Source organism: Oculina patagonica, chromosome 1, assembly GCF_052425735.1.
Source record: "Oculina patagonica isolate OP01 chromosome 1, crgOcupat, whole genome shotgun sequence".
Taxonomy (NCBI): Eukaryota; Metazoa; Cnidaria; class Anthozoa; order Scleractinia; family Oculinidae; genus Oculina; species Oculina patagonica.
In genome coordinates this window covers 24,283,885-24,311,405 of record NC_135758.1, presented here as the reverse complement: position 1 = coordinate 24,311,405, position 27,521 = coordinate 24,283,885, and the positions used below count along the sequence as shown (strand labels likewise).

Below are 27,521 nucleotides of genomic sequence, written 5' to 3'. Positions count from 1 at the left end.
CATAAAGGGAATTCTAGCAACAAATGTGCTAGAAAAAAACCTGTTGACAGGGAATTTGGAAAATAAACGTATAATTAATACCTTATTGTTACTTATTTTTGCGGGACTTAATTTTGCGTTGCGATTTTAAAAAATCGCAAATTTCAGACCCGGGAAAAATTGTTTTAACCGTTTTCTATTGTATTTTTTGTGTTAGTTATGTATTTTTGGCCAAATCGGAAATATGCTCGTTCCATTTTCGCGAAATTAGTTCCCGCGAAAATAAGCAACAATAAGGTATATGACAGCCTCATATATTACTGGCCCAGTCAGTATCAGAATGTAAAAGGAAAAGGTGCCTGCAAGCAAACGTTGTTAAACAATAGGCCAAAGAAAACGTTTTCATGGGTTAATAACCAACCATATCGAAGACCAAGTTCATAGGAGCTTCTCTTCTCTTCACTTTCAAAATTGCCTTTTGTTGCGTCAGTTAGGCCATTATTCACATAGGAACTTACGTTTGACAAGGTAACAACCGGCTAACTTTAAGAAACATAATCAAAAAACCAGTAGGAAATTAGCCCAACATTTTATTACCTATTGCTTTCCTCTAGGAGGTTACAAAATTACATTTACAATGCAAAGCGACAAGTTTAACATCAATATAATTTAAGTTATATATATCAATATAAGTTATATGTGCCTTGTTTGATCACAAAAAAATGATCTTTCTATTTTTGAAGCAGTGCCTTCAATGCCTTTCAACTGATTCTCTCTTTCTTGAAAAGAGAGTTTCCCTGATATTTATATCAAATTTTGTATTTTGCAGTAGCGCAGTGCAATTTAAATTAATTTATTTACATCTTGCGAAGCTATTATTAACGTCATAATGTACAAAGCGTGGGGGGGGGGGGGGGGTGGTGTGTTTTGAATCGGGTGGGGGAAAAACTACCCCAAAGAGGGGGGGGGAAGGGACCCGGGCGGCCGGGTTGGGGGTTTTTATAGGGGTTAAAAACAAAAAAAAAAAAAAAAATAAGAAAAAAGGGCAGCGCCCTAGCGCCGATGGGGTATAGGGGAGTAAGTAAGTAATAATGTACAAAAGAGGTGCTACTAACGCATGTTGTCACACGTTTTTCAAGCGTTTTAAGATAAACGATCTTCTCACGAAAGCGTAAACTAAATTGTTATGTAATATATTCTGAAAACCGTTTTTGTGCATGTAAACGTTACGCCATGAGAATTATATGTGCATGGAAATGGCGTCATTCCAACAAGAGTACATTTAAAATGGGTTGCCGAAAAAGAGTCTAAAATTTTTTTTGGAAAAAAGGCCTAAAAAAAAAAAAAAATTTAAAATATTTAACAGAAAAGAAGAAGGGGAACAATAAAAAAGTTAAAAATTTTTTCGCAGACATTGATTTCAACTGAGTCTTATTACAATTTGTGTTTTTAATGTAAATGAATACTAAAATTAATTTTTGCATGGTAACAGATAAGAAAAAGACGTCTTCGTGTATCTGCTGTCCTACTCTACCTTTAATAAAAGTCTTTGCAGTGAGACATCATTACTTAAAACGTACGGGACCTTCCATTAAACCGAATGTGCTTTCTTAAAAATAGATATTTGGCTGAATAAATAAGTGAATAAATAAATTAATCAACAAAACTTGTAGCTAAGATAGCGCACAATTGAATTTATGACAGACGTTTTTAACAATTTTATACGGCAGAGAGCAAAATATATTGACTGTATATTAGTTCATGCTAATCAAATCACAACGTTTTGGTCAAGTTCAAAGAGTCCCGCTTCTTCACAGAGCTCTGACAGGACTTCCTCGTAATATCTTTTTTGTTCCAATAGTTGCCTGACTTGATTGTCCCTTTCTCGCAGTTCTTGTAGTACAGTCTCATTTGCATCACCTGTTGTGTAATCCATCATTCTTGTCTCCACTTCCTCCGAGAAAGTAACCTGTAAAAAAAAAGATCATTGAATTCGAGAGAATATTACAAAGGAACACTGGAACACAATAAAACAATAAGTCTTAATCGAAAAAAGTGCCCTTAATAAAAAATACATAGCAACGAAGCATTTAGTTTATTATCAACTAGAAGTTTATCAAAGGAAATTCTCTCTGAAACCAATCACATTAATCGTACCAATGAGCCCCCTTTTACCAACATATTAGCCCCTTAATAGAGCCCTGTCACGTGACCTTGATGGTTAAGTGTGAGATTTTAAAAATGTTTGATAAATTTAAAGGATTTTATTTGTATGCTGGATGGCAAGCTTTCTATCCATCGCCTTGTTTTTTAAAGGGTGGATAACGCTTATTTATCTATCGGATAAGTCGTCATCCAGTGTATACATGTTAACAAAACGAGCTACACTATGTACAAGACATAGTGTTATCTATCCTTTCAACAACCATGCCCACCTTTTGTTTCATACAAATCTTCTAAATTCACAATTGACCAACCTACTCATTCCATTACGCTCTTTTGATTTCTGGCATGAGTTAAAAAGTCACGTGACTAGGTTCTGCGAAGGACCTATTTCAGGAGGGAATCGAGTTCTTATTTTGCAGTTAACTGTGACTGCCACCTGTTATCACGTGAAAGATCATAAACTGGATAAAAAAAAGTGAACTTTACATGAAGCATAATATGGACCCTACTTTAATCACCCTCTCATGTTTTTTTTTACTTACCTTCTTGGGCATTTTTTCTTGAATTCGTCTCATTCTTTCAAACTGCAATTTAAAGCAAACCGTTAAACCTAAGTGTGACGTATGTCTTAGCATTTATTTTAACTGACTTTCTTACAGTCCAGCATTTACTGTAAAAAAGCAGTCACTTAAATTGTGTATAATCAATACACGTACGAGAATTTATAGGATGTGCCGCATTTTTATCAAGCTGTTAGATGCTTTTTTTGCAGACAGAAATTAAGGTCGTTTTCCTTGGCTTCGCCCCACTTAGTCGAAAGCTGCAATTTAAGAGGGTCCTAAATGGGGTTAACCGGCTACTGACAAAGGGCGAAAAACCGACAACGACAAAAAAAAAACTGAAACAGGATCCTCCAATACCGACCAGCGACAGGCAAAAAAATAACTACACGAAAAAAAATTTTAACTGACTACCGACATGTGGACCCCCCATTCAGACCCTCATTTAACCCTCGATTCTTCGAGTTTCCGATTTCTCGAACCAATTTTCGTTTCCCTTGGTGGTTCAAGAAACCGGGATTCGATTGCATACAGACCAGAATTTTTCAGCTTGTTATTTTATTTTATTAAAACATTCTCTGATACAAGGAAAAGAATGATTATCAATCTGATCATCAGTATGAAGTCAAGTATTGGACCAAGGATGCATGAAGCACTGATAAGTATGCTCTTTGTTTCTTCCGCTGTTAATATAGGCACAAATTCCGGCCAAGAAATGTGGGTGGACTTTCTTTTGTTTGCTTACTCACATTGCTTTTTCTGTATAAGTGTAGCCTAAATGATATGAATGTTGAAAATGCGGTAACAGAAATTACTGACAGTAACAAAGTTTAAGGAGATCGTACCTTAATCTTTTCCGAAGACATGACTCCTTCAAAACTGGACTCCAAGGCTTCAAGTTTGCACGTCAACTGTCTAACTTCTAATTCAAGGCGTTGATTATCGTCTCTGAGAGACAAGTTTTCAGACCTGAGCCTCCGTGGTGATTCTTGTGGATTATAAGGTGACTCCTAGAACAGAAACATTACAGGCGAAATGACCATTTAACGGTATGGACAATAGTATCAGAATGGTATATACAATGCAATAGGCATGGGAGTCAAACTTTGCTCGCTCGTCTTTTTTCCATACTATGAACTTGAATCTTCCTTAATATACGGTAATTTAGCCGGGTTTTTTGTATCATGAAATTGCAAGTGTGCCAAGGAGCAAAACTCAGGTTTTGCGCTTAATTTTATCTCATTCATTTTCTGGTTTCATTCTCAGAATTTTGTCAATATACTTACGTTAGAAATCGGACTGAGAGTTCTGCTAACTTTGTCTTCCATAGCTCTCTTTGACATCTCTCGTTGCAATCTAGTCTCCAGCTTGCTTTTCAGCTCTTCTTTATCCTTTAAGAACTGGTTTTCCATTCTTTCCCTCTCAATTTCAAACTCTTCCTCTAGTTTGGACCGCTCCCGCCTTATCTGGTTCCGCAGTTCCCAGCGTTGACGCTTTAAATCATCGATTTCTAGCTGTTGTTCTTTAATTGTCTCTTCGAGAGGCTTCTTCTCGCGAGCTATCTTCTGTGTTAGTTCTTCTTCCATTTTCGATAGCATCTCCATTTTGTAATTTGCAATGCTCTTCTCCATTAAATTCCTGTCCACAAGAGAAGGATCTTGATTGTAGATCTTATCTTGAATAAGCTTTCGCTTTTCTTGCAAGTTTCCAATTTCACGCCGTAAGCCTTGCAACGTTTCTTCAAACTTAAGCTTTTCTTCTTTGAGCTTCTTGTCGTATTCATCTTCCAAGCTTTTCTTCATGGACTTTAGTTCCCCTGAATGTGCTTCGTCGTCTTTGTCAGTCTTGTCGCCTTTTGCTTCTTCGTAGGATCTAACATGCTCACTATCAATGGCACTTCCTTTCAAGCGATCCTCTAGTTCTTTTCTCTTTTGTTCCGATTTGTTCAGTTCTTGTTTCATATCTTCTAACCTTGTTTCAAGCTTCGTTGTCTCGTTTGCTAATTTGCTGTCAAAGTCTTCTTGAAGTTTGCTTAACAGATCTCTCTTGTACTGTTCCCAATCGTCCTTAAGCTTTAGTCGATCTCTTTCGTAAATTTCTTCCATAGCTTCTTTCTCCTTTTTGTGAATCATTCTGATTTCTTTTCTTTGTTGCTTCAGCTTAACGACTTCCTTTAGAAGGTTCTGAACTGTGGATTCAAGGGCCTTCTTTTCTTCTTCGTGTAATTTCTTTAAAGCTTCTTTCTCGCTGTCACTTTGTTCAATCAGTTTGTTCTTGTCTTCCTTAAACCTTTCCTCAGCCTTCCGTATGTCGTTCTCCACACCTTCGATCTCTTTAGCATGCTCTTGCAAAATTTTAGAAAGGACTTCTTGGAAGTCACTTTCCGCAGCCATATTTTTATCAAGTAACTGTTCGTAGATCTTTTTCTCAATAGTCGCCTTGATTTCCTTTTTCTCTTTGGCAAACTTGCGATTCATTTCTTCATTTGTTTGTTTGTGTTTCTCGTCATTTTCATTTATTTTTATTTTTAATTCGTCGTCAAACGCTTTTTGTAGTTTTTCTTTCTCCGCACGAAATATTGCTTGCAGTTCTTCCCTTTCTTGCTTCCATTGTACCCCCTGGTCTTGTAATTGTGCTGAACGCCTCTTTCCTTGCCTATTTAGTTCCTCTTCTTTGTCTTCAAAGTCATGCTGTAATTTCTTCTTCTCTCTTTCGTGTTCTGTTTCTATATCTTCTTTCAAACGCTCTTTTTCCCTTTGAACAACTTCTTCGAAGTCCTTTTGTTTTTGCTCAGCTGACGCCTTCTCTAACTCAAGCTTGTTGACTAAAATTTCGATTTCTTTTCGCAGTTCATCCTCTTGCTTTGCTTTCTCTGTCTCTATGGATTTAATTTCGTCTTGATACTTGGTCAAGGTCTGCTTTAGTGCATTTTCTGTTTCGTCAAGTTGTTCTTTTAGCCTCTCATTTTTCTCTTTTTCGTATAGAAGATTTCTTTCGTTTTCGTTTGCTTCTAGTTCCAACTGTTTCAATTTCTGCATCAAAGAAACATTGTCTTCGTCATTATTGTTTATTTCGGCGTCTGTGCATTCGTTATGGTCTTGAACTTCTCCTTCTGTAGCTAGCCTTTCACTTGACTCTTTAAGTTCCTCTTGAAGATTTTTTATAGTTCCTTTAAGATCGTCATTCATTCCTAGCAGCTCTTGTAGCTGAGTTTCAAGCTCGATCTTTGAAGCCACCAGTTCTTCCATCATCTCAGACTTCTCTTTCTCGCAATCCGCCAATAGTTTATTTTTCTCGTCATCGTGAGTGACCACCACTTCACTTAATGCTTCTTTCAGTTCTTTAACTTCTTTCTTTAATTGTTTATTTTCTGTGTCTAGTTCTCCAAGTTTCTTCCTTAAATTGATCATGTCTTCTAACAGTTTTTCACTATCTTTAGCGCCATTTTGTTGTTTAAGAAGCATTTCTTTTTCTCTCATCAAGCCGTCTACTTCATCTAGCAAGTCCCTTTTGCTTTCCTCTATGGATAGTCGTCTCTTCTTTTCCTTTCTTAAGTCCTCCTGAAGTCGTTTGTTGTCCTGTTTTAACTCGATCTCTTCTTTTATTCGTTGACGTGTCTCGTCTGGTGTTTCTTCGTCATCGTCTCCTGCTTGTTTCATTTTGAGGTCAACAATGTCTTTTAGCAGATCTTGAACATCTTTTTCGTACTTCTCTTTCAAACTTTTCTCTTCCTCGAGTTCTTTCTCTAGCTCTTTGACTTTGTTTTTGAGACTCTCCAACTCGTATTTATCATGTGCACTTGTCTCTGGTGTTGTTTCGTTTAAATATGTTTCGGCCCAACTTGAATCCCTATCTACGCACTGATCCCCTATCTCTACCACCGGAATTTCACTGCCAAAAAGCTTTTCCATGTACTCAGAATTAAAGTGCTCTTCATGCATGGGAACCTCTACTTTGATGATTTCCTCTTGAACTATTTCGCTATCCTGGCACAAAAGCAGTGATTCGTCGGGATTTGACATGATTTGCGGCTCCATTAAAATTAGGTCCTCTAAAGCGCTCAGATCCAGATCGCCTGGAACTACGCGGTCCTCAGTCTTATTCACGCCAGCATTTGGTTTACTAGAGGCCATTTCGTCTTGGTCGTGTACCAAGTTGTCATCAAAATTGGGAAATTTGAAATGGCTAACAACCTCCACCTCGCTAAAATCACAGATTTCCTCCTCGACTGCGAATTGATCACTTGGCATACACAAAGCGTTTGGTGCATATTCATTGGCACGCAGCAACTGGGCACATTTTATGTCCTCTTTTACAATGCGACTCTCGACAAGCGGTCGACTGAAATCAACTTTCCCATCTTGTGATGTTCTTTTTAATTGTTTCTCGTAACTTTCCAAAACCTGGGCTATTGTTGCTCTCCCTGCGACTAAGTCGTCAAAAGCGTCAAGGTCCCGTACAGATCCAAAGGTGACTACTGCTTTAACTTCGTTGTCTTCATCTTCGGGAGACCTCATTAGCTCCTCTGCAAGTTCTCTGCCTACTTTTTTTGATAACTGTTCCATTTTGTTGCGTAGTGTTGTGTTGACATCAGCAGGTTTCTTAATTTTTCCCTGGTCGTCCGATGAAATTTCTTTAGAGTCTTCAGGCTGGTACGAAGCATTTTCCCCTGAGGCCTTCGATTCGTAAGTTTTATCTTCTTGTAGATATCTGCTTTTCTCGGGTAGCTCGTCTTCTGAAATGGTAATTTGGGGCTCGCTTTCACTGACACGAACTACCTGGGCATACTTTACATCCTCAGTGATAGGCTGTCCCGAAACTAAAGGACCAAGGTCAGCCTCTTCGCCTTCTTTCAGTCTTTTCTCATAGTTTTGCAACACATGAGCTAATGTGGTTTGGTTTTCTTGGAGCGTTTTTAGTGCTTGTATCTTGTTAACTACTTCCGCTGAAGATTTGTCCACATCGTCCGGCAGTTTGAGCAATTCCTCAGTCAATTCTGTTCCCACCCTTTGAGTCAGTTTTTGCAATGTTTTATTGACCTTTCTATTCTCTTCTTTTAGTTTCTCAATTTTTTCCTCGTAGTCAGATAAAACGTCAAGAACTGAATTATCCGAGGAGCTTTCTTTCTCTGTCAACAGACGGAGAGCCTCGTTTTCCCGTTTCAGTTTCTCCAGTTCGTTTTCATAGCTGATAATAACTTCGCCCAAAGTTTTTTCTTCAATAGACATCAACTCTGAGGCTTCAAATATAGGTTTAACCTCGGTTTGAGAACCTTCAGATAAATCTTCTTTCAAAAGTTCATCCAAAAGGTCTCTCCCAATTTTCTCGGAGACCTTTGTAAGTGTATCTTCTTTATTGCTAAGTTCCTCATTTTTGTTACGCAACTGCTGTATTTCCTTTTCATAGTCTTCTAAAATACACGCCAGGGGCTTTACTTCAGATTCCATTCTTTCAACAATTTCAGGATAAAACGTTTTGATTTCCGTTTTTGGCTGTTGATTTGACCTTTTCATTATTTCGTCAGTTAACTCCTTGCCAACTTTATTAGTTATCAAGTCCAGTTCGTTAGCAAGGATCGCTTTTACCTTCTTGAGTTCATCTATTTCGCTTTCTTGGGATGTTGCTATCTCGAGAATGTCACCGGACACTAGTTCCTTTAGTGTCAATATTTCGTGTTCATTCTTTTCCCGTTCTTCCTCGTAATCTTTTATGACATCAGCGAGTGTTATATTTTCGTCTTTCTCCATGACGTCAACAGCTCTCAGTGTGGCAGCTTGCTGCCTTTTACTTGCATTTTTGGCCAACGCTGTTATTTGTCTTGACAAGTCCGTGCCTACCCTTCTTTCTAGCAAAGCTTTTTCTTGCATTCTGTTGTTCAAATTAGAAATTTCATATTCGTATTTTGAAATTCTCTCCATAAACGACGACTTTTCCACGTCTTCAGAAACAAGGTCTTCTAATGCGGTGATTTCTCGTTTTATTCTTGCAAGATCGTTTTCATATTCTTCTGTCACTTCAGCGAGAGTTTTCTCCTCATTTTCCATAATTTTAAGGGCATCTAGCGGCGAGAAAGTCTCTTCATTTTCACCAGGTCTTAAAATTTCATTTGCTAAAGATCTTCCGACTTTCTCTGACAACGCCCTTAGGTTGGCTTCTGCCTGACGTTTGTCATCTACCAGTTCTTGAATCTTTCTTTCATATTCCGAAACAAGACTTGTTAATGGCTTCCCGTCTACACTTTCTTTGCTCGCAATGGCATTAAGCATTTCATTCTCTCTTTTCAGCTTGCTTATGTCACTTTCATACTGCTCTAAAATGGCTGAAAGTTGCTTCTCTTCTTTTTCCATTATTTCAAGCGCCTTCAAAGAAGAACAAAGAGTCCTTGCCTGATTACTGTTTATTTCAAGAACGTCGTTTACAAGGTTATCGCCCATTCTTGCAATCAGGACTGATAATTTTGTCTCCAGTTCTTTATTTTTATCCTTGAGATGTTCAATTTCATCCTCGTATTGCGAAATAATGTCAAGAGCAGACTGGCCATCACTTTCATTGTCATTAACAAGAACCTCAATGGCACTCTTTTCCCTTTTTAATCTCTCTAGCTCCCGTTCATAACTTTCTAAAATGTTTGCCAAAGTCTTTTCCTCTTCCTTCATTGTTTCAAGTGCTTCCCACCTTTGTTCCCTTCCTGAGTCGGTCTTACCAAGTAGCAACAATTCGTTTACAAGGTCAAATCCAACTTTTTCCTTTAAAAGCTCCATCTCCTCGTTCGGATGTCGTCTTGCTTTTTCAAAAGCACTTGCCGTTGAGTCGCCTACCCTTTCACCGACGAAATCTTGTGGATCTTTTTCCGAACGTCTTCTCAAACTGTCATCACCGTAGACTGCAATATCCGCGGTAGTAGTGTGACCATCTTTGTGATCAAGTCCGCTAAGAGCTTCAAGGTCTCTTTCATACTTTCGGAAAACATTTTCAATTGTTAAACCCTCGTCGATTATTAATGCCGTTGCTTTTAAATCACTTGCTTCTGAGGGCGGCTGGTCACTTTTTCCAGTGGTTTCAATTGTGCCCGTATCTCTCTCTAATCCTGGAGTTGAGCTCTTCTCATCATCTGATTGTTGCGAGCCAGCAACGTCCTTTACTTTGTTAACTTCTAATAGTCTTTGTGCCAAGCCATCGCCAAGTGCATCTCTGAACACTCTGTTTTCTCGGTTTAGATTATGGATTGCTTTATCTTCCAAAATGTCGTCCACCTTCGACATCATCTCATCACCAGGACCAGCTGATAAAGCGGTTTCGTATGACTCCAGAACATCTTCCAGGGTTAACTTCTTATCTTGCATGATTTTAGGAGCCTTTAACTTTGCTTGTTTAGTGCACATTTCTTTTTCCTCTTCTTCTTCTAAATCGTCTTTGGCAACATCACTCTTTATTGAAATCACTTCTTCTAACAAGTCGGGGCCAATGCTTTGTTTCAGACAGCCAAACTGTTCTTTCAAGTTTTTATTCTCTGTTCTTAACTCTTCGAGTTTTCCTTCGTATTCATGCACCATATCTGTTATAGTGTGTGGATTTTCTCCTTGATCTGAAACAGTCTTTCTAAGGACTTCTAGTTCCTTTTCATAATTTTTCACGATGTTCTCTAAAGTTTTTCCTTCGTTCTGCATGACTAAAGGGGCCTCTAAGTCATCATCGTCTCTGTCTTTTGCCAACACTGGACTTTCCAAGTCGCTGACAAGATCTTGGCCAATTTTCTCTGCAAGGCTTTCCAACCTGTTTCCTAAACTACAGTTCTCTGTTTTCAAATTTTCAATTTTTTCCTCGTATTCTTTAACAAGGTCCGATATTGAATAGCCCAAATCTGCCTCGTTTGGAATCAGCTTAGAAAGGGCTTCAATTTCCTTTTCATAGTTCTTCAAAATATTTTCAACTGTGCTCCCTTTGTCTGTCATTAATGCGTAAGCTTTCAATTCATCCGACGGAGAAGTCGCGTAGACTTCAAATGGCTTGCTGTCTTTTCTTTCGATGGCCGTGGACGACCTTCTCTCTTGCGCCATTTCCATTAAAGCATTTTCATGCCTGCCATCTTCACCTTGCTTAGAATCGTCATATTCCAAATCCCCTCCACTCTCTTTCGCCTTTGCTATCTCCAGTATGTTTTGGGCCAATTTTTCTCCCATGCTCGTTTTGAAGATTTTGTTTTCATCTAGAAGCTCCTTAAAAGCTTGTAGTTGGTCATCAGTAACATTTGCCTCGTCTGCGTCTCCATTAGACAAACCCGCGCGATCGAGGTTGAGCCCGAGCGCGTCTTCATATGTTTCAAGGACATTCGCCAACGTAGAATTGTTTTCACGCATGATTTTGGGCGCTTTTAGTGGTTTTTCTGATCCAGCAGCATTCACTTCCCCTTTAGTTTCTTTTTCGCCCTCCAAAGACGCTTCCCTTTTGATTCCTTCCTCGTTTAGTCTCCTTATATCGTTTACAAGATTGCTGCCAAGTCTGTCGGCTAAGGTATCATACTGATGCTTTAGCGTGTTGTTTTCTTCTTTAAGGTCATCTACCTTATCCTCGTAATCTTTAATAATATCTGAAATGGAGACTTGCTGACCCTCTCCTTTGTTTGAAGCCAGCTTCCGAAGGGCATCAAGTTCCTTCTCGTAACAATTTATTACTGTTTCAAGTGTTCTGTTCTCCTCTTCCATAATAACTGGAGCACTTAGCTCACATTTTCTTACACCTTCTGAAGTACCCTCACTGTCCGCTGTATACAAATGCCTTTGATTTTCCAGGTCATTCATTAGATCGTGGCCAATTTTCCCCTCAAGAAACTCTATTCGATCCGTCAGATTGCTTTTCTCCTTTTTTAGAAGGTCTACCTCGTCCTCGTATTTCGTCACCAGATTTGAAATAGCGTCAACTGGATGTCTCGGATCGTTAGAAACCAGTGATTTTAGAGCGTCCAGTTCTTTTTCATAATTTTTCAGGATGTTTTCTATTGTCCTCCCTTCCTCTTTCATGAGACTTTCAGCTTTCAATTCTTCTGGTGAGGACAGGGTTTTGCTCGTCGCATCTTTCTGGCTACCTTTCTGAGGCGGGTGTGTTGAGGTAACGTCGTCGAAGTCAGGTTCCGTTTCTCCGTCCGAGATTTGGGTCGTTTCATGGTTATCATACGAAATTTGCTGAGTTGCATCTTCGTCGTCTTTGGCTAGATTTAATAATCTTTGCGATAGGGAAACGCCAACGCTATCTTTGAGGATATCGTTTTCTTGCTTTAATTCCTCGATGGTGCTCGTGTGATCATCAATGAAATTCTCCGAGCTTAATTCTCCTATGGAGGTCGACGAGTCAGTGAGAAAAATTCCAAGCGCGTTTTCATATGTTTCCAGTACATCTTCCAATGTTGACTGCTTTACATCCATGATCTTAGTGACCTTCAAGTCCTTAACTGGTTTTTCCTGCTCAGAATCCGCTGTGACATACGATTGGTTGGCACCTTCGGGTACGTCACTGCTGATGTCTTCCAGTTTTTGAATATCATAAACAAGATTGGGTCCAATTCTTTTTGCTAGTCTATCTGAGTCTTTTCTCAAGCTCTCATTTCCTGCTCTAAGTTGGTCCAGTTTGTCTTCGTAGGCTTTTACCACATCGTTAATGGACTGTCCTCCTTGTCCTTTGCTTGGAATGAGACTTCTTAGCGCATCGAGCTCCTTCTCGTATGTGTTGACTACATTCTCCAGCGTTCTTTCCTCTTTCTGCATAATTCCTGGAGCCTTTAAGTTTACCCTCCACTCCGTGGTCACTGTCGTCTTTGACTCTTGGCTCTGTCTCTTGTTCTCCATTCTCTACTGCGCTTAAGAGCTTAGTTCCAATCTTCTTCTGTATATTATCTAGCCTATTAACTAAGCCATCATTTTCTTTTTCCAGGCTTTCAATTTTGTTCTCGTACTCTGTAACCAGGTCTGAAATCGAAATTCCCTCATTAGTGGGAATCAGTCTCGTTACTGCTTCGAGTTCCTTTTCGTAGCTTTTTAAGATATCCTCTATGGTTCGACCTTCATCTCTAACGAGGGATTCGGCTTTTAAATTACCAGCAGGAGAATCTGAGCTTTCCTCTGTTTCATCATTGTTGTTTTTGACAAGCGGCTGCTCGTATACTTTAGTTAAATCCTCCACACTACCTTTCTTACTACGTTGCTTTTTACTTCCTTTTCCTTTCCTCGGTAACGTCGAAGTCGTTGGTTCTTCACTGACTTGCATGTGAGTCTCGTGAAACTGATCGTCCGAACCTGCGAGAAGAGACATCTCCGTTTCGTCTCCCATATTAAGCAGAGTTTCTGCAAGTCTTGGGCCAAGGATGTCTTTCAAGACTTTGTTTTCTTTTGTCAAGTCGCTGATATCTTTTTCATGGGCAGCCAATATGCTCTCCAAAGTGAGCTCTCTTTCAATAACTTCTTCTGGCGCTCCTGACGTTAACTTAATTTCTGGCTCTTTTGCTGCCTCTTGCAAACCAACATCGTCGGAAATACCTCCTGCTTCATCTCCCTCCGTGTACCTTTTCTTAAGATCTTTAAAAAGACTACTTCCGATTTTGCCTTCTAGTTGGTCTAGGGTATTTCCTAGATCCTCGTTTTGCCTTTGAAGTTCTTCGACCTTGTCCTCGTACTCTTTGATGACATCTGATATGGAGCCACTTTCGACTTCCCCATCAGGCACAAGCTTTCTTAAGGCAATTAACTCTTTTTCGTAGTTTTTAACGACCTTCTCTAGGGTTCTGTCTTCATTTTTCATCACATTAATTACATCTATATTAATCTCCATATCACTGGAATAATCTTTGCCATCGTCTTCAATTCCTTCACGTTGCACATCGTCTAACGCACCATAAAGGTCTTCCCCAATAGCTTCTCTTAGGTTATGCAACCTCTGAGTTAAGAACTTGTTTTCGCTTTCCAAAGCATCGTATTTGCTCTCGTATTCACTGATAATGTCTGAAATTGAAACGCCATCTTCTGTTTCTCCAGGACGTTAATTTTCTGAGAGCTTCTAACTCTTTCTCGTAATGTCTCAATATTTTTCCGAGGTCTTTTCCGTCCTCTCTCAGAAGGGTCGTAGCTTTTAGTTCATTTGGGTCTGTTTCTGAATCTTCTATCTGCTTCATCGTCAAGCTCATTCTGTGTTGGCTGCTTCATGTATTCGCAAAATGTTCCTCTTATAGCTGCAATTCTATCCTGACTCAGCTCAGCTGGTTTATCCGGCAGCCTTTCAATCGCTTTAGAAGTGTCTTGAAGGTCTTGGGTTTCAAATATTTCATAAGAACAATTGTCTCTATCCTGTGCCATTTGTAATAAAGCTTCAGCCAGGCCTTTACCGAGACTGTCCTTATAGATTTTATTTTCTCTCTCGAGACTATAAAGATCTTGTTCGTATGTTGCTACGATATCTTCCAGTGGTAACTTGTTTTCATTCATTATGCCAGGAGCATTGAGCTTTCTCTTCGTTTTCATGCCGCTGTTATCATCGGTCTCACCTGCTTCGCTGGCACTTTCCTTTTCCTCGACTTTTGCTACTGCCACATCCTGGAGCTCACTGAAAAGGCCACTACCAATTTTTAATTTGAGCTCACGCAACTCTTTCGAGAGAGTTTTGTTCTGGTTAGAAAGGCCTTCAATTTTGTCTTCATAGTCGTTTATGATGTCTGAAATGGAGCTTGCCTCTTCACCTTCATTTGGTATCAATTTTCGAAGCACATCGAGTTCATTTTCATAACATTTTACAACGCCTTCCAGTGTTCTGCTTTCATTGTCCATTAAAATAGGCGCCTGTAGACCAGAAGGTTTCTTGTCATCCAAATGCTTGCTATCGTGTTCTTTATTGTTGGTGTTCAGATTTTGAAGCTCATCTACAAGGCCGGGGCCAATATTCTTCTCAAGGTTGTCTAACGTGCCCATCAAAGTTTTCTTTTCATTTTCCAGTTTCTCGATCTTATCTTCGTAGTCTTTCACCAGCTCTGAAACGGATATTCCTTCACTTATCTCACTAGGAACTAATTTGCGTAGTGCTTCAAGCTCCTTCTCGTAATCATTCAGGATATTTTCAATCGTTTCTTCTTCATCCCTTACGAGCTTAACAGCTTCTAGTTTATTTTCTTCAGTGTAAGCGGGCATGCTGTCGTCACGGTCGTGCTCACTTGTCTGTTTCACATTTTCTGCAGTATCAGTCACGATTTCAGCTCTTTCTTCAGACTGACCGTTTAATTCACCTGGTTTAGTACTTTTCTTTGATGCACTCGATATTGCGGGAGCTGCTTTTTCTGCTATTGCTACTAGGTTTGTTGCTAAACTATCTCCAAGGGCATCTCTTAATATCTTGTTCTCTTTCTTTAATTCTTCAAACGTGTGCATCTTGCTATCAACAAAGCTGTCATCCCCTGGAACTGGTGTTCGAGGAAGCAGACCTAGCGCTTTCTCGTATATTCCCAAAACGTCTTCTAGAGTCGAGTCGTCTCTTTTCATGATTTCTGGGGCATTCAAGCCACTTGTAATCTTGAATTTCGATGTTTCTGGTTGTGTCAATAAATCGCCATCGGACTGATGAATGTTGCCTCCATCTTTCCCACTGTAAACCAGCGGCAACGTCAAGATATCATCCACAAGGTCGCTGCCAATTCTATTGACAAGTGTGCCGTGGTCCCCTATAAGACTCGTGTGTCTGTTTTCGAGATCCTCGATTTTTCCTTCGTAGTCTTTAATGGCGTCTGCTATAGAGATATCTTCTTCACTTTGGTTTGAAAGCATTTTCCTCAAAACATCTAGTTCTTTCTCGTAATTTCTTAAAACTCTCTCTAGTGATTTGTCCTCCTTTTGCACAACCATCAGCGCTTTTATATTATCTTCCTCGACACCATCAACATCGCCTTCGTTTTTGTTCTTTTGTTCATCCTCAATATCTTCTAACTTGTTCAGAAGGTCAGGGCCTATGACTTCTGAAAGGTTTGCTAAACGGTCCGCCAATGTCTTGTTTTCTTTCTCCAGATCTGCTATCTTGTCTTCGTAGTTTGATGTCAGGTCTAAAATCGAGATGCCTTCATTATTCTCATTTGGAACTAATTTACCTAATTCCTCGAGCTGCTTTTCGTATTTTCTTAAGATATTCTCCACAGTTCTTCCTTCGTCTTGTAGCAACGATTTTGCTTTTAAATCGTCTATTTCAGAACCATCTTCTACCGTTGCAAAGGATTCTGAATCGGTTTCTTTAGGGTATGCTTGGTCTGCAATTTCTTCTGGTGCAGTTGTCTCTCCATCGGTGTTTGGATGCGCAAGAAGAGTATCAAACAGGTCGTTACCAAGTTTTTCCTTTAGGAGACTGACTTCCTTCTCAAGGTTGTTAACTTCTTCGTTAATTCTTTCTTCATAGTCTTCTATCACTTCTTCAAGCGTTTTTCCACTTGTTGCCATGATATCAGGTGCTCTTAATTCTTTCACTGGATAGCTATCTTTCTCAGTGCTGACGAGGTCTCCAGGACTTTTCTCTGTGGTATTTGCTACTTTACTATCATTTTTCCTATCTTTTCCCACATCGCCAACTTTTTCTTGCCTTTCTTTGCTCGGCGCTTCTTCTTTTAATTCCCTGGTAGGTGTCTTTCTCATTCCTTGGTCATTATCTTCTATTTCCCCAATGGTTTGGTCTTCCATGGATAACAACGTGTTTGTTAAGGATGGTCCTAGCTTAGACCGCAAAGAATCTAGTCCAACTTCGTAAGATTCTATGACATCAGCAAGAGTTTTGTTTTTCCCAAGAGCAATACTTGGTGCCTTTAGTGTCCTCTTGTTTGCCGTATCCTCTTCGCTAAGGTTTGTCTGCACTGTGTCGCCTTCATCATCCATTAAGACTGCTGGATTTTCCCCTGGCAAAACGTCCACACTGGAATCTAGCGTTTCTTTGACTTCAGTCGATGTCTGTTCCCCGGCTGGTTCAGTTTCTTGTGCTGCACGTGGTTTTTCTTGGAAATTCATTTCGTCATCCCCCTGTGACTCGACAAGGTCTCCAGTCTTAGACTCCTTCACATCATTCATAAGATCATCTAAGTAGTCTTCCTCTGTTTCATTCATTAAGGCGGATACAAGATCTTCTCCAAGTCTCTCTTTTAGGACGCGCAGCATTTCCATGTTCTTCTCCTGAGCGTCAACGATACCTTGCATTGTATCGTCTACTGCAGAAATGCCATCCGCTGCTCTTCCTTTAGCTCTTTTGTTTGGAGTTCTTCCAAGGTCATTTTCATACTGATCTATGACCTCTTCAAGTGTGATACCGTTATCTCTCATTATTGTCGGCGCATTTAAAAATCCCTTCGTCATTCCGTCGTCTTCGTCAGTCAAGTCAGATGAGCTTTTCTCCACTCGAGAACCAAAATGTGATGCAACGATGTTATAAAGTCTGGGCTCGCTGCTAGTTGGCATGATAGTTGTTATACTTCCTTGTTCTGGTAGAGTTTCTGTATCATTAAAGTGATCTACATTTTTTGCGGTTTGTTGTTCTTTTGATGATTGAATATCTTGCTCTTTCTCAGTTCCTTTTATTTCTGCCGTCTTGGATTTAGGAACGTCAACACTTTTCATGCTTTCCTTTGTTATATCGTCGCTATTTGAGCCTTCTTTATCATAGACTGTACGCCCTTTAAAAAAAGGTGTAGATCTGCTATCATGTTCGATATCTGATAAAGGTTGTCTCTCATCAGACAGTGTTTCATCCGGAATTGTCTTTCCATCTTGTGATTTTGAAGGAATATCTTGTTCCATCTTATCTGTGCTCACCGGCGTTTCTGGTCTTTTGCTCATTTGTAGAAGAGCTCGAGAAAGATCTTTGCCCAGCTTTTCCTTCAGCAAGTCGTTTTCACGAGATAGATTGTCAAGCTCTTTTTCATACACGGCAATCACATTTTCAAGATCTTCGTCGTATTTTCTCATGATGCCAGGAGCCACAAGTTCCAGTGCAGAATCATCATGATGTCCCGTGTCAAGTGTATCTTCCGACTTCAAAATAGAGTTTAAGAGGTCTTCTCCAAGCATGTCCCCAATTAAGTCCTTTTCTCCTTTCTGTTTACGTAAAATGCTTGCCAACGTCTCTTCTTTGTCCTGAACGGCGCTGATAGTATCTCCCAATCCCAGCTCCTTTTTTCGGCAGATTATTGTTTAACAGTGCTTGAACTAGTTCCTCTCCAATTTTCTCCTTGAGCGTTTCCAAATCCGCACTGAGTTCACCGTTCATGTCTATTAGCTCTTTATTTTCTGCGCTGAGGTCTTTGAGTATGTCACTGATGGTTGCCTCGTCACTTTGTACTTCGTCTATTCCTGCTGGATATTCATTTCTTCTGTCTGATTGAATGTTTTCAGGATCTAACGATGTTATAGCATTAACAAGATCTTCGCCAATTTTGGACTTAAACAAGTCAATCGCATCTTCCAAACGTTCGCTTCGTCTTTGAGAGGCATTCTTTAAGTCCTCTTGTTCCTTTATCAACTCAGTCAGAGTCTTTTCATCTTTTGCCATCTCTTCTAAGATTTCCTGGAAATAATAACGTGGCAATATGCTTTCACGTTTTTTCCTTTTTTCGGCCAGTGTACCTGCCACTCCTGAACCACGTATTAGATCTGATATATCTCGCTTTCTTTGCTCAAGTTCCTTCTTCCGTTGTGCTAATTCCTTCATTACCTCATCCATTTCGTCGTCTTCAAATTCTACATCCAACTTTGCCTTTTCATCTCTTATCCCTTCCAGCTTCACCTCAACTTCCTTCTTTTGGTTTCGTAGCTCTTCGATGTTAGCAGGAGCCGCTTGTTCGCTTGCATCTGTTTGACTGTTGTCAAGTCTCGCGTCGATTTCGGCTAAATACTCTCTTAAATTCTCTTTTTCAATTAGTAACTTCTCAAGGTCCAGCGCGTCTCCCGGGACGGCATCCTTTCGCTGACGGGATTCTTTCTTAAGACGATTCAACTCCTCCTCTCCTTCTTTTACTTCTTTATTGCAGAGTTCAATCTCATTTTGCAATACCTCTAATTCTTGTTGAAGCGCATTTTCTTCTTCGCTTGAGCATTTCTCGTGTTCATTCATGTTTGTCTGTACCTCCTCTAAGGCAGCTTCTACGTCTTTCTTAGCCTTCTCGATATTTTCTTTCAGAGATTCCAATGTTTCGTCCAAGTTTTCTTTGTCGCTACTAAGCTGATTAAGCGCTTCTTCCTTGTCGTCCTTTTTCGTTTCCATCTCCTGCATCTCTTTCTCTCTACGCTTAATTAATTTATTCAATTTCTTCAGCTCACTTTCCAGTTGCGTATTTCTTTCACGACCTTCTTTGCCTTCGTCCTTACCACAAAGTTGTTCCTGTAATATCGTTTCTTTCTTGTTCAAAAGGTCCTCTAGTGACTTAGTTTTTTGTAGGTCTTCTTCAAGCTTTACCTTCTCAGCAGCTAGGGATTTAAGCTTTTGTAGGTCATCTTTCTCTAGTCCATTAGAAAGCTCCGTAGGCCCCGAGATTTGTAACATATCGCACAGGCAGTTCTCAGTTTGACGAAGGCTTTCTTCTAGTTCTCTACGTTTTTCATCCAAGTTCTCCTCCGAATGTACTAAATCTGTGCCTCCCTCGCCTTTTAGATCAGTTTTAGTTGAAGAAAGCGCTGTTTCGTCCTCAAGAGCCGTTTCAATTGGTTTATCTACAGATGTGTTTTCTTTGAGGACCTGCTCCAGGGTGTCGTCGTCCCCACCTGTTTTCAGTTCTAGTTTACTACCTTCTGCTAGTCCTTCTTTGTGTCCTCTAACTGTAGAAGGTAACTGAAGTGTCGGTCCTTTACTGTCAGTCTGGTTATCTTGAATCTCATGAAGTCTTTGGTCTACTGGTATCTTTTCTCTTACAACCTGTTCAAGAGCGTCTTCAACCTCATCTGGATCTCTCCCCTGTCGTTTAGCTTCTCTTAGACTTTCAGCTTTCTTCTTGACAATGTCTTCCATTTCTCTCTGTCTCTGATGCAGTTCATTTCTCTCCTGATTAACAGCCGCCTGTGATCTCCGGCTCCAGAAGAGCTTGGCAAATAAGCTCATTGATTTCTTCAGGAATGTTATCATTGTCAAGAAACGTTTTCCTGTAGCCTATTTGCTTCTTCTGTAGCACTTTCTGATGTGTTTCGTAGTTCTTCACTGATTGCAGATTTCTGTTCCAGAAGATCTGCCAACATCTCAGCAGCCCGTAGGGTTTCATCATCAATTTTATCCTGTAGTTTGTCTATTTCGTCTTCAAGTTTCACCTTTCGCTCAACGCATTCCTCGATGAATTCAGTTTGTGGCCCTTTTAGACCACCTGTACTGAGAGTCTGCAATATCTTCTCGTTGGTATCCTGCAGGCCTGCCACTGACTTTGCTTTGGTGTCAACAAGCACCTTAATATTTGATTTTGATTCTGGGTTTAGATTTCCAGTGCTTTTGAACTGCCGTGCATCAATAAAATTGCACTGTTCATCAGAAATTTCTCCATCCAGCTTCTGAGCCTTTTCTTCGAGGGTTTTCTTCAGTAAGAGAAGGTTCTTCAGTTGTTTTACCAAAGGAAGGTTCGTTTCACTCATGGAACCATCCACAGTTGATTGGCTATTGTCAATTTTGACAATTTCTTTTGTCAAATATTCTTTTTCTTCCAAATGTTGAGTAAGTGTTATGGGATCACTGAAGCCTGCCTCTTTTAATTTGTTTTGTTCCTCAACGATTTCTTCTTCTAGGCGTTTTAAGTCCTCCTCTGTACGCAGCTTAACTTGATTGACGATCCCTATTTTGTCAGCTGTGGGGATTTCCTCACTGATTTCCCGCTCAAGCTCATATGGTAATTCAAGTTTGCTGATCTCCAAGTCTAATTCTCTAATAATCTTCTCCATTTCTCTCTGTCTTTCACCAGCAGTCTCTGTCTTATCCATCAAAAGGGCTTCAGTTCGATGTTCCATAGGTTCTTCAACGTCCTCGTCTTCGCTTTGCTTTGATATTATTTCGCCTTCACTTGGTATTGAGGTAGCCCAATCAAGGGACTCCTCGATACGTGCTCTTTTTCTTTGAAAGGGCTGTAATCTATTTCTTTGTTCGTCCAATATTCTGCTGTATCTGCCAATGTCATTCTCTGTTTTCTTGATCACTTTTTCTAGCTTTGCTCTGTCATTTTCTGTGTCTGCCTTGCTTTTAACCAAAGACGCGATTTCGGGTGGCAGCTCTTTGCTTTGTTTTGTCCCATGGGGATGGGCATTGATATCACTTTCCTGCATGCTGTCCTCTAAAGCGGCGAGTTGATTATTCAAACTGTTTAAGGAGTTTTTCAAATTCTCTTTCTCTTTCCCAGATGCCTTTGTTGCTGCCTCCAACATATTTGTTTTGTAACTAAGCTGTCGTGCTTTTTCACATAGATCATCCTTTAACACATCTTGCTTGCACATGAGGCCAGGAACAGTGTGGGCGTCCTTGCTTCCTAGCTCTACCATTGCTTCCTTCTGCTCGTTTAGTAGGCTGTTAATTTCATCAAGCTTGGTGCAAACGTCTTCTTTTTCTTTAAGGAGGTGTTCTACTAGCTCTTTATCGTCATTGTTTTTCAGCTTTTTGTCAATTTCTCTCAGTGAACGCAACAGTTGCATTTCCTCGTCATCCAGTCGCTTGTTGAGATCTCTTAGCTGGTCATTACCTGTTGCAGTAAGCTCCTTTATTTGTGAGTCGACCTGTTTCAACTCATCTGCAAGCTGTTCTTTTTCTGCGTATAATTCGTTCAGACTCTCTAGCGCTACTAACTTATCCTCTTTTTCTTTCTCGTCGTTAAGTTCTGGGATTTCATTAACAAATGCTTTGCCAACTAACTCGCACAGCAGATCGAACTTATCTTGAAGTACTTTGTTATTTATGTTCAGCTGTTTTATAAGATCTTGGTCATTAACAGGAGATGGACTTCCTTCGCGACTAAGGTCCACATTTTCCCCGTCCGTTGCTTGTAATAGGGTGTGTGATTTATCATACTCTGAAATGTTTATTTTCTCTTCAGACTCAGAGAGGTTTTCGCCTTCGTCTTTCTCAAAGTTGTCATCCTCTTCGTTGCTCTCAAATTTCTTATCTTCCTTGGCTGACTCATGAGAAGGTTTAATTTCACTAGCATCGACCAATTTAGATCGAACTTTTGGCTGTACTTCTGATTCGGGATGGTGCTCCGTTTCTACATTTTTCTGAATTGTTTTCTCGGCTTCCTTGATTTCACCTTCATGATCAGTAGCAACCAATATTTCCACGTCCGGTGTTTTGTGAGATTCGTCTGCTTTGTAAATGGCAGGTTGCTCTTTTTGCTGTTTAACTTGGTAATTGGTCTCATCCTTTTCTAATCTGTCCTTGTCTTCACCAGCCTCTACTTCTGATACGTCTTCTGCTTTTGTCGAAATGTCATCTTCTGTAGCTTTTTCTTCACAGCCATCTTTCTCTGCGTCTTCAGTTCCCTTGGAAGCCTCTCTTTTATTTTCCGTGGGTCTCTCGCTTTTCTGGGTGACTGGTTTCTCAAACGTTGAATCTTTACTATTGATATCTGCTTCTGAATCTTGTCCTCCACCGCCATCTTCGTTCGCGCCTTCACTTCTCGGGAAAGTCTCTCCCAGGTTAAGTGACTTTTTATGAGATGAATCGCTCACTTTCATTTTTGACTCTTCTTTTGCGTCGCCTATATGCCCAGGTTCTGGCAGAATACCTTCTTTGGTAAACTGCTCTGAATCGTCTTTATTTCCTAGGGGAGCTTCTCCCCTGTCTTCCGTTAGTCTGTCATTGTTCTGGTTAGGTAGTTGCTCTTCTCCTTCCGCTAAAATGTCTTCGTTGGCATGTTGCTCTACATCTACAGTCTTCTTTCCCGTGTTTCTTATCTCGTGAAGCTTCCCTCCTATCTTCTAGGGTTACTTGATCGTCCTTGTTAAGTGGCTTCACGTTGTCTCTGCTTCTGAATCTTGTTCTTTCTCTGCTTTGTCTTGCTGACCCTCACTACTAGTAACTTCGACAGGTGGAGAGATGTTATTCCTTTGTCCTATCGGACTTTCTTCATCAACTTTGTCCTCAAGCAATCCAGATTCTTCGACCATTCTACCGGGACGTTCCTTTTCCTCTTCAGTTAGTCCTCTCTCGAATTCTGGTTCAGTTTCTGTTTCATGTTTCTCAACAATAGTCGCACTTTCGATGTCATTTTCACTGCGGGGATGATCTTGATTGTCTTTTTCATCCAAAGTGATGTTTTCCTGAGGCATACCTTCCATTTCGTCTTTTCCGTCTTTCGGACCATTATCTTCAGTCAACGATTGCTCAGAATCAACCGGAAGATTCCCTTTCTTCTCCTCCTCTCTTTCGCTTTCTATGTATCCATGGGAATCCTCTAATACGTCATCATCTCCCCTCACGGACGCCTCCTTATTGTCTTCCTTCTTGGTTTCTGTAAGCTGTGCACCATCAATATCGTCCTTTGACCTGTCCTCGTGATCACTGATAACTGCTTCTTCTACGCCAGGTATTGGAGTGTCTGGGTTGGATACTTGTGTATTTTCCATACCAAATTGAGTTCTGTCAACCAGCTTCTTGATCCCACTGAGCAGGTCATTTTCCAGATCTTTTCGCTTATTACGAAGAGAATCTTTGGCCTTCGCTAGTTTCTTCATGGCCTTCTTTAGGCTGTCTCTGTATTCTCCATAATAAACTCTTGAAAGGTTAAACCTCTCGAGATTAAAGGCAAAATCCAGTTCCGCTTTCTTGATGTTCAATGTATCACCATCAGTTGATTCGGGCCCGGAATACGCTCCTTCGTCGCTTTCGCCGTTTACAGTTGTAGGACCTGATTCTTCCGACTCCAGATCTGAACTCGCCCCAGACGTTGTCTCCGAGTCATAAACTGAATCTTCTTCATCGTTTAGAACAAGTTCGACAAGGTTTTCTAAAGCAGCCTTTAACTCATCTTTGCTGCGGATCTCTTCTTCGGATACCAGAAGTCGTTTACCAGGCTTGAGGTTTCTCTCACTCAATTTATCTTCAGGTGAGTTTACAGCTGAACGTACAGGATCGTCGCTAATAAAGCTGTATCGGTCAAGCTGCTGATCATCTTCTTGTGAGATTAATGGCGGGGTAGACAAGATGTCCTTTATTAGGTCGACGGCTTCTTTAAGATTAGCAACGGCAGTTTCATGTTCTTGGTGCCTTTTGTTCTGCAGCTCAGCTATTTCTTTCTTTAGAGGGATTGAAACCTCAAGGTTTTCCTTTTCGCGTTCAAGTCTTTCTTTTTCGTTTCTTTTATCTTCAGCTTTGCCTTTTTCAGGGCCCTTTCTTTTTTGGCTGGCAAGTAGCTTTCGCATAGTATCATTTCTGTCTTGCAGCAATCTAAGCTCCATCTCACCTTTCTCGGAAAGCAAGCTGTGTAAGTCTGCAATTTCGCTTTCGTATTTTAGGATAATGTCCATCTTGTTACGATCAAAGTCCTTCTTCATTTTGTCTTTCTTGCGGCAAAGTATATCCTCCAGTTCGTCTTTCATCTCCAGGTAGTAAAGCCTGCTTAAGTAGAATCTTTCGAGATTGAAAGCCTCTTCTAAAGTGGACTTCTGCTTGAGGAGATTTTCAATAATCTCACCTTCAGAGCTCATCACAAATTCCTTGTGCTGTGTTTGGAGTTTTTCCATGAGATCTTCCTTTTCTTTGGTGAAACTCTTCTCCAGTTCGTCAATTGAACGTTTCATTTCTTCTTTTTCGCGCCTCAGCTCTTCCACAATCTCTGAAGGAGTGTGTGTATCGCTCTCTTTACCGTCCGTCCTAGTTTTCTGACGGCTACAATCGTCCTTTGTGCTCTCAAGATCATCTGTTGATGTACCTTTCTCTTCAGTGGCTTTTCTAGCGACGTGATCCAAAGATTGATTTCCATTTGGATCTAGCTCTTGAAGGCGTTTTAGAGCTTCCAGTGAGTCTTGCAATCTCGCCCTCTTTTCATCAGCTACTTCTTTCATCAGTTTGCTGATTTCCTCTTGGTTTTCTTCTTTAAGCTTTAACTTTTCCACTTCATGACATCTGTGAGCATTTTTTAAAATATCTTTCACCTTTTCGTTCACCTGATCTTTTCTAGATTTCTCACTTTTCCCGTCAGAATCGCCTTCTTTTAAAATGTCTTCCAGAGCAAGTAGCTGATCTTCCAAAGAAAACGTTGGTTCATCCTCCAGCGAGACAACATCGTGTTCATTTTTACTATTGCCAAGCTTGTCAATTTCCACGATCGCCTGATTGATTTCGTCCTTCATTTGCTTATTGGACATTTGGAGATCTTCCAAGGTATCTTTCTTTTCCTCCTCGGAGATGCATTTCTTCAGTTTTTCCTTGATGTTACCAAGAAATTTGTTCATGTCCTGTTTTGTGTTTCTCTTTGCTTCCTCTTCATCTTCACCCACGATCTCCTTACCGCTATCCTTATTAGCTAATGGCCCCATTTTGCCCTTTATTTCTTGTAATGAGCTCTTGCTTCCTTCTCTTTTTGATTCCTCGTCCGGTGTTATGTAGTTACGTTCCTTGTCTGTTGCATTGTTTACACCAAGATCACTTTCTAGAATGTTTTCACTGCTTGTAACAATCGCGTTTTCTGACACCATTTGGAACTCGTCCAGCCTCACTTTTAGCATTTCGATTTCCCTTTGCAAATCCAGCTTTTCATTTTCCAGTTGTTCCCTGAGTTGACTTTTTTCTCTCGTAAATTCCTCTACCTTCTTTTCGATTTCCTGCTGATGCAATACTTCAGCTTCTTTCAAGTTTTTCTCGAATGCTCGGATATTTTTTTCTATCGTCTGTTCGAGGATTTTGGCATTGATTGTTCTCCTTATGAAATTTCTCTTCTATCCTGTTCTTTTCGCTAGCAAACTCTTCCATTTCACCAGCTAAGTCTCCCAGTTTCTGTTTGGAGACTTCCAGCTCCTCTCTTTGTTTCTCTACAATCGATTTTAGCTCTTCAATGTCTCCCTCGTACATACGTCGCATGTCTTCTTCCCTCTGTTGTATTTCTAATTCCTTTTCATTGATAATTTCCTCATATCGCTGTTCCAAGTCGTTTCGTTCAAACTCGAAACTCTTCAGCAAATTAAATTGCTCGTTTCTGAATTGTGCCTCCAGACTTTCCTTCTCATGTTCGAATTCTTTCTTCAGTTTCTCGATTTTCTTGCAATGCCTGCGTTCTAATTCTTTTGTAGGTTGTTGGCCACGCTTAATTACCTCGATCTTCTGTTTATGTTGTCCTTCCATCTCGATCAGTGTGTCGTCGTGTTCTTGTTTCAGCTTGGCAATTTCGTCAATGAGGGCAACTTCCAAGTCCTCTTTGGTTACTTGATCTGGATTTGTAAGCAAAGAAATTTCACGGTTATAAAGTTGGGCTAAACTAAATCTTTCATTCTGCAATGCATTCAGTAGTTCCTTTTTCTCTTTTTCAAGATCATCAATAGCCTCTTGTTTCTCAAGAAGCCTCTCGTTAAACCCGATCTCTAAACTCTCCTGCAGCTTCAGCTATTTCGCGCTCAAACTGTTGAATCATTCTCTTTCTTTCAAGATCTGATTTCTCAGAAAGCAACCTTTCCGTGACTTCCAGTTTAAACTCCAATTCCTTTTGGTGATCTTGTTGTATTCCCTGTTTCTCTTGATCAAAGTTTGCATTCATTCGTTCTGCCTGATTCGCAAAAACCTGCACAAGCTCCGCTTTTTCGCGATCACATTTTCTCTCAAGTTCTAACTTTTCCATTTCAAAATCATTGGTGACGCGTCTTAGCTCATCTTCGTGCTCAATTCGCGAAATATAAATATCATTGTCTGGTGAGGCTCTGGTTAAATCGCCCTGATGTTGTGCACGCAACATTTCTCTTCGCAACATTTTTATTTCTTCGTTTTTTTCTGCGATAACTTCCTCGTACTGTCGTCTCATTTTAAGCTTCTCTTCTTTATATTTTGTTTCTGTTGTCCTTTCTAGCGATTGGCAATCCTTGGCCTGCTTCGCTTCCATTTTTTCCCGCTCGCGTTGAAACTCGTTTGTCTTTTCCACCTGCTGTGTTTGAAATCCTTGCAACAGGTCTTGCTTTTCTAATTCAAATTCGTTTCGCATGTATTCTTTCTCCTGCTCAAACTTTTTGATGAGATCATTCACTTCCTCTTTATGCATCATTTCAATTATTTCTTTCTCCTTAAGAAAACCACAAACGATGTCATTTTTTTCCTTAGCAAATTCCTTGACGAGAGTATCTGCAGTATTTACGTTTGACGCTTCAAACTCCTCCATGTTTTCAAGAAAAATATTTGACACCGACAAAAACTGAATCAGTTCACTCTAATTGATAAAACAGCCATTCTTTCTTGTAAGGAAACGAATCCAAGCTGGAAAGGATATCATCGGCGATCAGTGACGGTAAAACAACAGCCGATTAAGCAAAAGTGCGTCGAACTTCAGTAAATGTAGTAACGCGCAAAACGTATACAAATGTGCTGCGAAAGCGTTTTAATAATTGATCACCCCACCAGCATAACAGGTGAGAGATAGGTAAATATTTGGCTTAAACAGCGCCATTTCAGGTTATTTCTTGGACAAAAATCTTTGTCTCTCACAGAGCTTACATATAATTTTTATCTCAAGGCCGTAAACACCATTTTTGAGTTTTTGCCACAATGCGGTTTTTCTCACTGATGGAAAACAATAAGACTCCGTTCCTTTTTGTGTTCCATTCGAACAGTTATAAATTGCTTTCGATATCAAATGCTATAGAGAACTCGCTTACAAATAGACAAAAC

The 27,521-nt window shown here is 40.2% G+C and overlaps 1 protein-coding gene across 1 annotated transcript; it reads right to left on the bottom strand.

Moving 5' to 3' along the window:
- Positions 1-1,412: 1,412 nt before the first annotated feature.
- Positions 1,413-27,175, bottom strand: LOC144642029 (uncharacterized). The gene is given in 14 exon segments (XM_078501031.1): positions 1,413-1,948; positions 2,688-2,729; positions 3,551-3,715; positions 3,992-12,484; positions 12,486-13,727; positions 13,729-13,854; positions 13,856-17,878; positions 17,880-19,758; positions 19,760-19,821; positions 19,823-22,585; positions 22,587-22,669; positions 22,672-25,552; positions 25,554-26,246; positions 26,248-27,175. Coding segments are annotated over 14 exon segments (23,421 nt in total). The 5' UTR covers positions 27,016-27,175; the 3' UTR covers positions 1,413-1,747.
- Between the last annotated feature and the right edge of the window lie 346 nt (positions 27,176-27,521).